The 16,667-nt window shown below is 37.4% G+C and overlaps 1 protein-coding gene across 4 annotated transcripts in view; it reads right to left on the bottom strand.

The window, feature by feature from the left end:
- The window catches only part of SYTL4 (synaptotagmin like 4), a 67,287-nt gene that overhangs the window by 13,195 nt on the left and 37,425 nt on the right, over nucleotides 1–16,667 (bottom strand). For 3 of the 4 annotated variants that reach the window (XM_039874020.1, XM_039874021.1, XM_039874022.1), the window contains 9 exons: nucleotides 11,747–11,925; nucleotides 11,284–11,499; nucleotides 11,037–11,146; nucleotides 10,724–10,826; nucleotides 2,397–2,498; nucleotides 1,839–1,914; nucleotides 1,443–1,533; nucleotides 1,221–1,324; nucleotides 626–718 (listed from right to left, as the gene is read on the bottom strand). In XM_039874020.1, coding sequence (XP_039729954.1) covers nucleotides 626–718; nucleotides 1,221–1,324; nucleotides 1,443–1,533; nucleotides 1,839–1,914; nucleotides 2,397–2,498; nucleotides 10,724–10,826; nucleotides 11,037–11,146; nucleotides 11,284–11,499; nucleotides 11,747–11,856 — 1,005 coding nt within the window. In that variant the 5' untranslated portion in view covers nucleotides 11,857–11,925. Of the gene's footprint in view, nucleotides 1–625; nucleotides 719–1,220; nucleotides 1,325–1,442; nucleotides 1,534–1,838; nucleotides 1,915–2,396; nucleotides 2,499–10,723; nucleotides 10,827–11,036; nucleotides 11,147–11,283; nucleotides 11,500–11,746; nucleotides 11,926–15,349; nucleotides 15,425–16,667 lie in introns of all 4 variants that reach the window. The other variant, XM_039874023.1, reaches the window with a different exon arrangement.

The raw sequence follows: 16,667 nt of genomic DNA, 5'->3' as shown, positions 1-16,667 counted from the left end.
ACCAGAACTAAAAAGACATCTTCCTCTCGGGTAGTGATCAGCTTTGCAAGCCTGCCATTCTCTTCCTGTATGAGAGCGGGAACAAATGACCCTGGTTCCTGACTCTTGTTCCCCCTAAACATCATTCTTCATGCTTATGACACAACTAGGCCCTGATTCTCAAATGTCCCTTTAACATCATGATTCTGATTGGTACTGTTGCTCTTTTATCATACCCTGATGCTAATTAACCCTTCCAGGGCCCTTCTCATGACATCCACTGTCCTCAAATGTGAGATTTGGGGTGGGCACTGATGAACAAATCTGATCTTGCTTACTTTTATGGCCTGGGCAACTCTTTAAGGGAGAAGTTCCAGGTTACTGTTCACAAAACTACAATGATGCATGACTCTAGCCCTAATTACCTGACAGAAGAACCTCTAGGGCATAGGCTGAGGAAGTCACCCAGCTGTGCACTAAGACTAAGCAACCACAATCTAAATTGAGAATAGGAACGAATGCATCTCACATACCTTGAAAGAGTGACTAGGATGATTTCCCCAGGTCCTGACACTGCTCCAGGGAGGCACCTCCTTTCTCCCCATTACCCCAATATTTCTATAGGAACAGGGCTAACAGAACTTACCATGGAGGAGCCACTTCTCAGGCTGCTTCTCGCTAGCTTCTGGCGATGCAACTTCACCAGGTGGTCAATGTCTTCTTCTTCCTCTTCCTCTTCCTGGAACAATAAATATAGATTCAGAATTAATAAAAATAAGAAAAAGTTCAAAGATAAATATCCTTCCTTTAGTAGGAGCCATAATTGCTTACCTCCGAGGTGTCATGTGTACATGTATGTACGTATCCCTATTTTTATGTTCCCCGCCCCCCATTTAGGCTTCCAAACTATATTCCAACCAAATTTCTCAAATATCAAAGAATAAGAATATCTCTTTCCTATTTGATTGTCCCAACCCAGCCATCCCTTTACATTTTAATCAAAATAAATATTTATTTGAGCCTCCAACTACATATCAAGCAATGTATTGGAAGATAAAAGATACAGTGTAAGACAATTTTTTTCTTTAAGCAATTCAGCAACCAGATATATTTTAGAAATTTGGGGAAATCGAGATTAATGTTGCCTTTTTCTAAAGAATTAAACAGGTTGATTGAGAGTATCAGGTACCAAAGGCAACTCTAAATATATAACATTTGATATAGTGACCAAGGGTACTTACCATATCCACACTGAGGCCTGGGACAGATTTGCTTCTGTCTCCCAAGGAGCCACTTTCATGACCCATATCTTCTGGGCGAAGATCAATCACTGATTTAGTGTATTCTGAGTGGGAGATCAAAAACCCAAATCAAAAGAGACCTCTTCCTCTTCTCCATACCAAGAACCCATCAAAGGTACTCAGAACTTCAATTTCTAAAGGCCATGAAGGGAAAACAGCTACCTGAAGGCCTGAGAATTTTTCTGGTGTTCTTCTTGAATATCATTTCACCCTCATCAACAAATACCACATTTGGACCCCCAGGCTGAGTTTCCTAGGAAATGAAAAAGAGCAGTTGGGTAGGTAGATGGATGGAGCGAGGAAGAATAGCCACAAAAAGAATAAGGCTCAGACTTACACTAAACTATGAAAATCTTAAAGGAAAGACTATTCTTAGGAATTTAATTTAATCCTAGGAAGTAGTACAAAACCTATTTTCTCACATTTCAACCAAAACCTTAGAAAAGGCTCCCAAGGGGATCTGAACTAGAATTTGTTTAGTTGAATCCTTGATTTAAAATCTTCTTGAGAAAGAAAAGAGGAGAGAAGAAAGGAGAGAGACTAATATCTAAAGTTTACCTTTCCTACTTGAGGTTTGGGGGCAGACATCTTCTTCCATTCTGGAAAGAGGTCAGATTTATCCAGAGAGTCTCTCCTTGAGGCAAATACAAAAGTTATAACAAAATCACCTCCTCCCATTTCCCTTCTATTTAGGGACCCAAGCTTTATGGAAGGATAGCCACTGGCTTGAGGTCATTGTAGTAAACAAATCCAGAAAGTAAATTTCACATCAGATTTACCTTGAAGGAATTCAAATGATCAGATAAGCAAGTGTGCACAAACACAAACACACACCCCCATTTCTAGAGGACAGCAGCATCAGTTGCTGCTAGTCCAGGAAGACTCCTCTAAGGCACAGCAGCCTGTGGAAGTTAGCATGTTGCAGAAAGCTGTGCTCAGAGCCAATGGCAGAAGTGCAAGTGAAGACTTGCGGCAAGGTCAGAGAAAGGACTTCATTCAACTTACTGAGGAGAAAAATCAGGTATGCTGAAGGCATAGGAGCCCTGCTTCCTGATGCTAGAGAACAAAATGAGAACTCAGGTTGAGTGTCCATGCAGGGACTGGGGAGGATCTCACCTGGACGTGCTATCCCAGTCAGCTGTGTAGCTATCCAGACTCTCACGCTCAGCCTCCAGCTCACTCTTTCCAGTTTTCACCTTAGGCACTTCAAGTGGCACACTAGAATAAAACCCAAGAGCCAAGATATAAAGGAGGTGGGCTCTCCTGTCGGGAGTCAGGCTTCTTTCCAACCCACTCACAACGATAGCCTAAGTGATCTAACATAAATATCTGAGTATTTTTGAAACTGTTCAGCAGTTCCCCTTTGCTGTTAGGATTGAGCTCAAACTCTTCAGTATGTCAAGAAAATCCTTATGATTTGACCCCTGCTCACCTCTCCAGACTCATCTTTCACCTTCCACCTTTCCTTATACTTTACATTCCAGAATGATGAAGCTCTCTGGGTTCCCTGAATATGACAAAGCTCTCCCTCTTCCCTCTTTTCTCTGCCTGAGATGTTCTTTTCACAGTGGCCATTTTTCTTCATCAGGCTAAATCTATACCTTCTTCAGGTTTCTCCTTATATGTCCCTCCAGATCTCTCTGACCATGCCCCCACTCCAACTCTGGATTAGTAACCTTCCTATGTGCTCTTAAAGCACCCTGATTCCTTGGTAGAAGTCATTATATATACAATCATTTTTTTTATGTCTTTTAAAGAAATTATTTAATTTGTTCGATAATTTGGACAAATGATTTGTTTAATGTCCTTCTCCATTAGACTGAGTTCAATGAGTTCAGTGACCATATATCTTGTTCAGGGCTGTGTACCCAATGCCTAGGAGAGAAACTAACATAGGATAGGTACTCGGCTTGAATTCATTGACTGAATTATTGACGTAACGCTCTTAGTGGGGCTTAAAACATATACATAAATAAGCAGTTTGTTTTGAAGACAGTATTCAGAAGACCAGAATTCTTTTTCAGCTTAATAAAAGATGACTCTCGGCATTGAATAGAGAAGAACTCATCTCTAATGTGAAGGACACAATTCCTGGGCCCTTTCCCTCAAGGAATTTGTGAGAGCAGCAAGAAAAGGAAACAAAATCATTCTTCCTCAAGTACCTTGAGTAATTTCACTTGACTTCCGGAACACCAAACTCTCCTGGTCCTCTGACTTCACTGGCTGCTCCTTCTCAGTCTCCTTTTCTGGTCTTTCTTCATCTCCTAGTCCTCTAATCTTTGGATTGTACCCAGGCTTATTCCTTGGACTGCTTCTTTTCACTATCTGGAATTATTCCTCAATGATCATATCTAGTCTCATGGCTTTATGTATTCTCTACAAACTAATAACTCCTAAGTTGATCTCTCACTAAAATTCCAGACTTATATTTCCAAGAACCTACTTGACATCTCTGCTTGGATGTCCCAAACACAGCAAGCCCAAAATCAAAGGTCTAATTTTTCCCCAAACCTGCTCTTCCCTCAATTTCACCAAATGGCAACTCCCTCCTTTCATTTCTCAGGTCAAAAATCTTAAGAATCATCCTTCATGCCCATAATTTTCCCACAATACAAATCCAATGTGTTAAAAAATCTTCTTGACTCTATCCTCAACGTATAGCTAGAATCTGACCAGTTTCCACCCCCTCCCACTGCCATTACTCTTGTCCAGATCACCATCATCTAGCTCCAGGATGGTTGCAAAAGCCTCCTCACTAAACCCTTCTTCTGCCATTTTCCCCAGGCAATATGATCTCAACGCGAGGGCCAAAATGAGCTTTTGAAATATGACTCCAATATAGAATTACCATATGACCCAGCAATCCCACTCCTAGGTATATACTCAAGAGAACTGAAAACATAGCCACGTAAAACCTTGTACACAAATGTTCGTAACAACATTATTCACATTAGCCAACAGGTGAAAACAATCCAAATGTCTATCAGCAGATAAATGAATAAACTAAATGTGGTGTATGCATACAATGAAATAGTACTGACAATAAAAAGGAAAGAAGTTCTGATATATGCCACAACATGAATGAACCTTGAAAACATTATGCAAAGTGAAGAAGCCAGATACAAATGGCCACATTTTATAAGCTTCCATTTATATTAAATATCCAGAATAGGCAAATCCATAGAGACAGAAAGCAGATTAGGGGCTGGGAGAAATAGGAAGTGATTGTTTAATGGGTACCAGTTATCTTTTGAGAGTAATGAGAATATTCTGAAATTAGATAGTGGTCATGGTTGCACAGCATTCTGAAAGTACTAAAAACCACTAAACTGTATACTTTAAAAATGGAAAATAATTAATTCTATATTATGTGAATTTTACCTCAATTTAAAAAAATTATATCATGTCACTCAGAGTCCTCCTTCTCACTCAGAGTAAAACTCAGAGTCTTTTCAAGGGCCAATAAATTCTCACATGAGAATGCTTTCCCCCCCCATCTCTGTCTTCATCTCCTACCACTACCTTCTTTCTCACTCAGATCCAGATTACTCAAACATGCCAAACACAAACTCACCTTAGGGTCTTCTATATCTGCTGCTTTCTCTGCCTAGAATGCTTTTCCCTCACATACTCTCAGGGTTTTGCTCCCTCATTTGCTTCATGTCTTTGCTCAAATGTCACTTTATTATTAAGATTTTTCCCCGGCTATCCTAAATAAACCAGCATATGTACATATACATGCTTTCCTGGCTCCCCCACCCCCATACCTTTAGTCTACTTCATTTTCTCCATAGCACTTGTCAACATCTGATATACAATATATTTATTTGATTATTTATTGTCTGTGTCCTCCACTAGTATTCACTAGTGTGTCCCATTGCCTAAAACAGTGCCTGGCAAATAGTAGGCATTCATAGATATTTGTTAACAAATGAATTAATTAATAAATGAACAAAGACTGAAGTAACAAAAATCTATGATATCTTAGGCAGTAAAGAATAAACTTTCCAAGTTATCACATGATGTTTGAGATGGCTCTATGAAAACAAACAGTAGGGTTTAAAATCCTAGAGCATGCAAGAGGTAAAACAGAGGTCATTTCTTAAGAGATGTGTTAGCTTTATAGTCCAAGACATAACAGGGAGCTTGAATTCATTTTTACTTCAGAATCATTATTTTCCCCCTTTGCTCCAAAGAATAAAGAACCCAAAATGGAACCATTCCTCTAGAGAGCTAGTTTAACAATGTCCCATGGAGAGTGTTTCCTGCCTGTATTTTTTCCTAAAGATCAATACGTACTGATCCAGAGCTGATATAAACAACCCTAGGGCAAAAAGGCAATTATTCGACATCTGTGCAGTAAATAATAAACTAAGAGATGGGAGTCCTGGGCTCTAATTATCTGTATGATCTCAGGTAAATCATTTATCCCGCCTTCTTTTCTGTAAAAATAAGGGGATTGAATTAGATTATCTCTGAGGCTCCATAATTCTATGAAAAAGATCATTTATAACCACTTAATCTGTTTTTATGTTTAAGATAAATAAGAGGTTTCTGGGTCCAAAAAGGCAAGAGGTTATAGACAGCCAGAAGCAGTAGATTTCAGATATTACATTCTGACCGATGATGTCAGATATGTTAATCAGGTTCAGGAAATAAAAGCCATTCTTATTCTTATCCACAAAGGAAAAAGGGGGCCTCATCACCTAGAACATAGGAGTCACCCACCCAAGGCTGTGTGGATAAAATCACAGTACGGTAAGTTCTCACTTCAGGTCATCGATTGTTCTTGGAAATTGTGACTTAAAGTGAAATGACATATAATGAAACCAACTTTACCACAGGCCAATTGATATAAACAAGAGTTAAGTTCCTACAGCATATTTCTGATCACAAAAACATCACCAAACTTCTAAATAGAGACCCAAAACACTTCTAATTTTAAACAATGAAATAAATGTGAGCTATATATATACATTTAAAAAAGATTAATAAAAACAAGTTAGGTCATTACTTTCCAACCCATTTACTCCAGTTCAGGGTCACAGGTGGCTGAATCCTGTCCTGGCAGCTCAGGGTGCAAGGCAGAAACCCACCCTGGACAGGATGTCCTTCCATCACAGGTGCACTCACACACACGCACACACTCACTCACACTGGAATGATTTAGACACAAACACTAATGTTAGCCAATTAACCTAACATGCATAGGTTTGGGACATGGGAGGAAACCAGAGTACCCAGAGAAAATCTACGCAGACATGGGGAGAATGTGCAAATGCCACACAGTGGCGCTGGTTGAGAATCAATTTTTTCTCATCAACATTATAGCAAAATGACATTGAACAAAACAACGTTATTTAAGGAATTGCTGTACATAAATACAAGGAAACACTATACAGATAGCAAAAAGAATAAGGTACACCCTTAGTGTGACATGGAAAAATACTGATATTATATTTTTGTTTTTTTGTTTTTTTTTTCCTTTTACACCTTGAGTTATAACTTACAAAAACATAACTTACACGGATGGGCAAGTGTGCAATTTGATAAGTTTTGACCTATGTATACACTCATGAAACCGTTACAATTAAGTTAGTGAACACATTATCACTACCAAAACTTTCCTTGTACTTCATAATCTATCCAGCTTCTGTCACTAAAATTTAGTTTGCATTTTCTAGGATTTTACACAAACAGAATCATAGAGTATGTCGTCTTTTTTTTGGTTTGGCTTCTTTCACTCAGCATGATTATTTTGATCATCCATGTTGTTGCATGTATCAGTAGTCCACTCCTTTTCATTGCTTAGTAGTATTCCACTGTTTAAACAAACCCGAATTTATCCCTTCACCTGTTTATAGACATGTGGATCGTTTCTATGTTTTTGGCTATTACAAATAAAGCTGCTATGAGCATTCATGTACGAGACTTTGTGTGGACATATGCTTTCACTTCTCTTGAGCAAATACTTAGGAATGGAATGCCTGAATCACAAGGTGGACACATATTTAACTTGTTAAGATACTACTAAACTGTTCTTTTCAAAATGACTCCACCGCTGTACAATCCCACCAGCAGCACATAAGAATTCCAGTTGCTCTACCTCTTCACAAACAATTGGTATGGCCGGTCTTTTTAATTTTAGCCATCCTAGTGGGTATACAGTACTACCTTTTAGTGATGTTAATTTGCGTTTCTGAAGTGACTAATGATGTCGCACGTCTTTTCATGTGCGTATTTCACATCTGTATATTGTCTGTTCAAATCTTTTGCCCATCTTCTATTGGATTATCTGTATTATTGAGTTTTTAAAGTTCTTTCTCCTTCACTTTTTTCACTTAACGTGCATGTAGTATAATCCTTTAAAAAAAATAAGTTAAACATTTAAGAATCCAACCCACATATGTACATTTAGATCGTCTGGTAGTCCATACACCAAAACTATTAACAACTATTTACAATAATTGTCTGTGGCAGAAGCAGTGTGGTTACTCATGTTATATACTTCTATGTTGCTTCTCAACAGTCATATAAAACATGATAAAGTTATTTGTCTTTGGCTGAGGGAAACTTAGAAAAAAAAAAACACAAATAACAAGCCTAAAATTCACCAGCAGCAACCAAATAAGGAAAGGAGTAAAGCCTCAAGCCATAAAGTTAAAAAACAAAAAACATGGCTATGAAATCAGAAGAGATTTAGCTCAGCAAAACTCCTTCCAATGTGGAGATATGAAGACTAAGTGAGTGAGTAGGCAGTCCTGGGATGTCAAGGAAAACAAAGTACTCAAAATGTGTAGTCCCAGGTAGCCCTTGGGGACCCCAACAGAGGCAGACAAGACAGCTGGGGTATATCATCTCTCAGGGCACTGGTATGAACTAGAGGATACATCCAGAGCTGAATTAAGTGAGCTGAGACATAAGAGAATTTTAGGACACCAAAACCCAGGACCCCAAAGTTGCCTTTTGCCCCTTTGCAGGGCTACAAAAAAAGAAGTATATAGAAAGCAATATTCTATCCTTAAACTGAAGTGTACTTAGGTGCAGGAGGGAAAGCTAAATTGTTTCAAGTCGAGATGAGAAGACTGTCAAGAATTCACACACACTAGATCAGAGCAAACAAAAGATACAGGCAAACCTTCAGATGTTAAACATGAATAAAATAAAAACAAATGGTCTGGTAGATATATAAATATGGCATGGGGTAGGGAAAAATAGAAACAACTTGAAAAATGAACAAATAACTCATTCTGGAGTAGAATATAACCCTAGGAAAATAAGCAGCCTTTACACTGCACAGGAATTTGATAAGAATATAGATTAGATAAAATGCAAGAATTCATTACAGGATGATAAAGCAACAAAATTAGAGGAAAAGGAAGATTAAGAGCAAAGAACAAACTAAAACCTAAACAAGATAATTCATTCAAATATATTTGCTGTAAATTATATACAGCAGAAAGGAAAGGGACCGGGGAAGGAGGAAACAAAGAAAATGACTGAAAATCAAAGTAAGAGCACAGAAGAAAGTGTTGGGCTAATCGTTAATTGCTTTCATCTTTCTCTTTTTCTTCTGAATTTAATAGTAAAAGAAAAGGACAGAAATGGAGAATAAATATTTCAATGTCCCTGGGGTGGAGAACTTAACTAATAAAAAAGAAAAAGAGTTCAGAGTATACAGTACAGAAAAAATTTCCAGCAATGAAAAAACAACTCATCAAGGGTACACCACATATTAGGGAAAATGATACACCACTGAGACGTATCCTTGTTAAGTTACTAAACTTCAAGAAAAAAAAAAAGTATTTGTCAGACATATCCAGAAACACACACACACACACACACACACACACACACACACACACACACACAGTGATCACCTGTAAGGGAGAAAAACGAGAGGCTAGCTAGACTCAGATAACTTCACAGTTACATTCAGTGGCAGAAGATAATAGACTAATCTCTACAACATTCTGAAGGAAAGAAAGTGTGACCCAAGAATATAATATCTAGCCAAGATACTGTTCAAGTATAAAGGCACTAGGCAGACATTCTCAACATGAAAGAATGAAATAAAAATAGCACCTGTGAGCCCTTCTTGAAGGAACTTCTCAATAATAAAATCCAGACAATTAAGAAATAAATCAAAGAATTCATAAATACAGAGAACCATGGTATGCCAGTTAAGCATACAATTCTTTTAAATATGAACTAAAACTAAACAAATAGATATAACAGGCAGATGATCTGACAGCATAACAATGCAAATGACATAAGTCCTGACAAAGTAAAAATAATTTGAGTAATAAAAATTGGGAGTAAGGGAAAAAGTTGGAAGTGTAAGAAATCTAATCTCCTTTCATAGCAGAGTCCACGGATAATGTTTAATATTGAAACGGGTAGATTTAAAAATGACTAAATGATTGTTTGACCCAGCAACTCTACTCCTAGGCATCTATCTACCTAAGAGAAATTAAAACTTAAGTCCAAACAAAAATTCATAATGAATGTTTATAACAGCATTGCTCATAAGAACCCCAAAGTGGAAACAACCCAAATGTCCACGGACAGAGAAAATGGATAAACAAATGTGATATCTACACATAATGAAATATTATTTGGAAATAAAAAGAAATGAAAAGCTGATACATGCTACCACATGGATAAACCTTTAAAACATTATGTTAAGTGAGAGAAGACAGTAAGAAGGACCACATCTTATGATTCCATTTAAGTAAAATGTCCAGAATAGGCAAACATATAGAAATAGAAAGTAGAACAGTGATTGCTTAGGGATACAGAAGGAGATGGAAGTTGGGGTGAGTGATAGCTAAAGGGTACAGGGTTTCTTTTCAAGGTGATGAAAACTCTTAAAATCAATGGAGGTGATGGTTGCACAATTCTGTGAATATACTAAAAAACACTGCATTGTACACCACAAATGGGTTGAATTTTATGGTATGTGAATTGTATCTCGAAACGGTTCTTAACAAAAAGACATTAGAAAAAAGTGACTATCTGCTCGATGTTTTCATAATACTTTTTTCTTAAGCTTAGAGGGGTATTAATGATTAATACCTCTTATGGTAAATATTTGTCTGAAGATTCTCAATTCTTCAACTGTGTATTTCAGTGTTTTATTCTGCTAAATCCAAGCAAAATTAAACAGAATGCTTTTAATTTAATATATTATTATTCACTCATCTCTCCATCTCTATATTTTCACAAAAGATAACTGAAATAATTTTCACATAATGTGAATACTGGGGTAGTAGGAATTTGGATGCTCTGTTGCTTTCTTTACTGTTTCCTATACTGGTTAAATTTTTAATAATGAATATGTGTTTCCTATTATGAACACCTATTATTTTATAAACAGAAGTAAAACATAATAGAATTAAAATGATGTGTAGCATTTCTTTAAATGATTGTGTGGTTCTTACCTGGATGCCTTCTGTTGCTCCTGAATGATCTTTCTTCCTGGCCAGATGTCACCCATCTGTGACTGATGAAGGCAGGACTGTCCCACTGTCTCTCTTTTATTCACTTCAAAACAAACAAATGCATGGCAGAGTGGTGGTGATGAGGGAGAGAAGGGAAACGCATCACACTTGCAGAAGGGATGGCAATACATTCCTTATATTTCCCACAAACAGGTTGAGCCCATAGAGGCAAGAATACGTGAGGGTTCCACACCAGAGGTTCTATCAGTGAGTTCAAACACCTCAAGGAACCACCTCCAGAAAGGTCCAGTACCTGCAGTTTTGTGGCGCAGGGACATCCTGATTATCTCACTGCCTGTGCGGCAAGCAAAGCGATTCATCTTCTGGTCATAAAACCAGTCTCCAGTTGCCTTCTTTAGCTCTCTGAAAAGGAATAAAAGAAAATGACAGATGGCTAAAGAACGGCCTTTGTTATTCATCCAACAAAGGCTGAGGGGAGAAATTCTCACCAGAGCCAGGGTCTCATTTTCTCTCTCTACTTGGCCATAGGCGACACTCACATTTCCTTCATGCACACCTTGCACCTCCAGGTACCATTGCTTTCTTGGATACGGCAATCCCAGCATACCAGGTGATTACAACCCCGACAAGTGTTGGTCTTAGGGGTCAAACGGCCCAGGTTCTCTTGGCAACGGGCACAGGTCCAATCACTGTAGTGTTGGCTGCCCCTCTTGGCCCCTTTCCTTTTTATCTCCAGTAACTCATTCTTCAATCGCCTGCCAAGACCCAAAAGAGAAGTACAAGTAGATTCAGGATCTGCACGGGTTGGAGAGGGGTTGTGGAGGTAGAGACAGTAAGACTGTAAGTTCTGTGAAAGCAACAATCTCAGAGCCCAACCTGACCTAATGATGGGTTGTAAACTGTATACACTGTTCCTCTGAAAGTCAGATAAAAAGTATAAGGAAAAGTCCAGATACCATTGGTCAAAGGCCTGGGAACCAGTGTTTTTTCTGGGACTCTTACCTAATCCTTTTCTCATCTGCTTTCTGGAGCTCCTCATCTCTTTGTAGAACACTGAGGATCAAATCCCTTTCCACCTCAGACAGAAAAGAGAGGTCGAGGATCTCCGACATGACTTATTCTATGTTTCTTCTACTCTTCTTTCTTCAAAGTGACCAGACCAGGAGAGCTACCAGAGTTGCCTGAAATAAGGTAAGAACTAATTTCATACAGATAATTTACTCCAGAATATGCCAATAGCCCTAGAGCCTTTCAGTAGGCCACTTTCCCCTTTAGCCAGGCTAAAGAAACAACATAGAAGTATCTGACCTATTTACCATTCCTACTCCCACCTGAATCTTGCCCTGAAAATAAAGAGGCTTTGATTTTTCAAAAAGAAAAACTTATTCATGACCCTGGGAAACGGTTGGGTCTTTCAGCATAGGCACCTTTGTCGGGAAAGGGCACAGAACAGCTGAGTCAAACTCCTCCTCCGCCAAACAGATCCTCAATCATTCAATTTTCAATACTTTAAATGTTTTGAAGTCCTAAGTCTATTAAACACAAATAATCAGACAACTGGTCTCTGACGTGGAGGAGAAAACAACATGGGGACTCCTGCCAGTTGAGGCCAATTTCTCTTTTACAGACCAGGACTCAGTCAGCTTTCTGCTACACGGAAAAACTTCCACCACCTATTCTATTTCCCAAATTTCTTATTGCTAACACTACCTCAAGGACATCTTAACTCATTATACGCATATTTGTTGAGCACCCACTCTGACAGGCATCATGCAAAGTGCTGGTGATACAGAGATGAATAAAACAGTTCCTGTCCTTAAATATTCACAGAGTGCTAGGGGAGACAGATATACATAAACACAGTACAATGTACTAAGTGTTATGAGAGAAATAATAAATTAAGTGCTATAGAACTTAGAGAAGGAAATAACTAATTCTATCTTGCATAGAGAGGGGAGAGAGTTATATATATATGGAAAGTTTAATGGGATAGGTGGATTTTGCCTTATAGAAAAGTATATGTTGGTGGGAGGTGAATGGTAGGAGAGAGAGGTCTGCGCCAGATTATATAACTCTCAAATACTCTTAACAATTAAGAATTTTAAAATCCATTATATAGACAATAGAAATCCATCAAACATCATGTCGTTGCTTTGTTTTTGATGTTGGGCAATCACATGATCAAATTCATTTTACAGAGATCACTCTACGTATGTATGAAAGACTGATTGAAAGGACAGATGGAAGTCCAATTTGGTAGTACAAGACACTTATAAAATATGCATTATCTTAGCAAAGCAATACCACTTGTAAGAATCTACCTAATAATTCACACGAATGTGCATGCAAGGGTTACTGCAACATTATTTGTCAGAGGAAAAAAAGTTTTTTAATAGAGGCATCATTAAACCAAATAATACTTCCATATAACAGCATACTATGCAGCCATTAAAAATGTGGTAGATCTGTATGAAAATACATTCTTGAGTGAAAAAAAGTAGTTGTAGGGCAATACTGAATGATTTCTTTGGTAAAGTATTTATACATTTGTGTATGCAAAGAAAAAGGTCTAGAACAAAAACCCTTATTATTGGTTTCTCTTAGGGAGTAGAATTGGGAGGGGCAACTTACACTTTTTTATATAGTTCTGACTTTTTACACATATGTCTTACTTTTAAATATCAACAAAGAAAACAATTTAAAGGAAAGAGGGATTATTGTAATAGTCCAGACAAAAGACAACCTAGATTTACTAACTATACCTCTAGTTTCTCATCTACAAAATAGCCTACCTCACAAAGTTGTCAAGAAAATGAAATAATTTATGTTAAAGGGCCAAGCACAATGTTTGGGAACACATGTTTGGAATACACATACTAGCTGAATCTGCTACAGGGCAGGCCTAAAGCAGGGCAGCAAGACGAAAGAACAGAGAATAGGTTTAAGAAGCAGAACTGACATAGTTGAATAACTGATTGAGGGAGAGGATGAAAAATGTGAAGCCAAAGATGTCTACCTCACATGTTTAGGTCAAACAACTGACTGGCTAGTAACGGTACTGACAGAGATAGGGACTATAAGAGAAGAAATGGGTTTAGAAGTAAGGCAAGTTTTGTTTTAGTTTTCTTGAGTTTGTACTGCATACAACATATCCAAGTAATTGGGCTCAGGAAGTAGATGGAGGTACAGGGCTGGACCTCGAGAAGAGAGACTATATGTGAAAATGTAGATTTGGTAGTCACGGAAGTCAAAGAGCCCAGGAGAGAGAGAATGAGAAAAGAGATGAGGTTCATACTTACCTTCTCTGCTCTCCCTTGAAACTAGAAAACAAGCCCTTTTTGCTTTGATTCTTTTTTTACTAATTACCTACAGGACAACAGAAATATAAACAACACAGCAAAGCTATACAGGTACCTGAAACCTCAACATTGTCTCGACTTGGCTATTTCCTGGTCTTTATCAAACTATACAATGCTAACTAACCCTCTTTCATAGGCCCTTTCTTAGAGAGTCTTAAGGAAGACTTCTTAGTCCTCATTCCCAAGTAGAATATATATTCTCCATGAGAACAAGGACTTCTTCGATATTCTTCTATGTATCTGGCTCAGCACCTAACATAATATTTGGCACACAGTGTTGCATATGCCACCACTATTGTTGACCATCATTACTGTCGTCATCACCCCAACAATTCCATTTATTGAGAATTTACTATATTCCAAGCAACAGGTACTTTACATATATTAACCAATTTAATCCTCACAAAAACTCAGAGGGTGAGGTATTATTATTATCCTAATTTTATAAATAAGGACTCAGGAGAGGTTAGGTTAATTTGCCCAAGAATAAACTCTAAGTAAGTGAAGTTGCTGGAATGCAAGCCCAAACTATCTTATTCTAGAGCTAGTGCTCTACTGGCTCAGATCAGGCAGGATCCTATCCAAAGCAATTATAAAATATTGCACAGAGCAAGAAAATGCACTGTGGAATTGAATTCTCCTATGTGTGATTATAGCTGAAGCACTGGCCAAAAAATCAGTGGCTCCTGGATAAAATAGGTATCATCAATTTCCTGGTCTCCAAACTCAGCTGGACCCTTGTTGTTGCCCATAAATCTTTTTACTTGCCCTTAGTTCAGCTATGTTACCTAATCCCTTCGAGTTCTATTTTAAGACTTCATTCATCTCACACTCCCACTTTCCACTCCTCCAGTCCCATCAGACATTCTTGTCTCCCAATTGTAAAATATATATATATATATATATTTTCAGAGTCCATCAGCCATGACCTCCTTCATCTCCCTGTCTCATCCCCTTCTTCATATGCAAATCGGACTCCTTTCAGAAAAGCTACATCCCACCTCCAGCCCAACCTTCAACAATGGGTTGCTGTGATTTCCAACACTAACCCTGTTACTAGCCAGCTCACTTGAGTTGGGTCTTGCAGAATCAGTAGTAAGAAGAAAACAGAATAAGTAAAAAATTTTAAAGGCAAGCAGAAAAAAGAAAACATAGGAAAAAAATGGGACAAATAGAAAGCGAAATATGGTAAAAACAAGTGCCAATATATCAATAAACATAAGGAGCATACGTGAGCAAAACTCACCCTTTAAAATACAGAGATTAACAGAATGGATAAAATTTTAAAATTCAGCTATGTGCCATTTTACAAGGAACACACCTAAAACATAAGGACAAGGAAAGATTAAAAGTAAAAAATACGGGAAAAGATACACCAGCTAAACGTTAACAAAAAGACAATTGAGGTAGCAATATTAATATCTAAAAAGTAAAACTTCAAGACAAAGACATTATAAAGGATAAAGAAGATCATGACATAGAGGAAATAAATGTATATGCACTCATAAAACACCTCTAAATATATAAAGGAAGACTAAGTACAATTAGAGAGAGAAATTCAAAAATCAACTGTCAAAATGGGAGATTAACAAACCTTCACTTACAGTCATGTACCGATTAACGACAGTGATATATTCTCAGAAATGCATCATTAGGTGATTTCATCATTGTTTGAACATCATAGAGTGTACTTACACAAACTTACATGGTAAAGCTTACTACATATCTAGGCTGTATGGTATACTACCATCATATATGAGGTCTGTTGTTAAACAAAACCTTATGTGGCACATGACTATATTGCTAATATGAGCAGATAGAAAATTAATAAGTTTATAGACAAGGTGAACAACAAAATAAGCTTAATTTAATGGACATCTGTAGAATATGATATCTAGTTGGAGAATCACATACTTTTCAAGTATATATGGAACATTTTTACCCAAAATGACCATTGTACTATGTTATAATGCAAGTCTCGGTAATTTCAAAACAAAATCATTCTCATACAGACCACAGTCTTTGACTTCAAAGAAATTAAATATGAAGTTAAAAGCAAAAGATATTTTTTCAGTCCCAATACATTTCGGCAATTTTAGGACACTTCTTAATGAATCACAGGTCAAAGAACAAATCATAATAGTACTAAATCTATCATTAACATCTTTTCTCACCAAGTTCTAGTCTTTATTTTTATTTTTCTAAGGAATTTATTTATTTTGTATGGTGATATTGATTAATGAAATCCAATAAGTTTCAGTTGTACACTTTAACAGTAGATTATTGACGTAGTAATGTGTGTGTATTATTGATAGTACCCGTGGTATTGCTTTACACAGCCATTTTTTTATGCTCTCAGTGACTACACACTGTGTGTGGTCACCTACCTTCTATGATTGATTCCATAGTTAGATTTTCCTTGGTTGGATTTCTTTTTTCTATCATCATATATATATAATACACATGCTCTATATATTTACACTGTGTGGTCACCTTCCATAGTTAGATTTCTTTCTATCATCACATATTTGACCCCCTTTAACCCATCGACCTCTCCCCTCCCC

Source organism: Pteropus medius, unplaced genomic scaffold (assembly GCF_902729225.1).
Source record: "Pteropus medius unplaced genomic scaffold, Ma_sr-lr_union100, whole genome shotgun sequence".
In the NCBI taxonomy this organism is placed as follows: Eukaryota; Metazoa; Chordata; class Mammalia; order Chiroptera; family Pteropodidae; genus Pteropus; species Pteropus medius.
The sequence above is the reverse complement of the archived record's forward strand: the minus strand, read 5'-3'. Positions and strand labels throughout refer to the sequence as shown.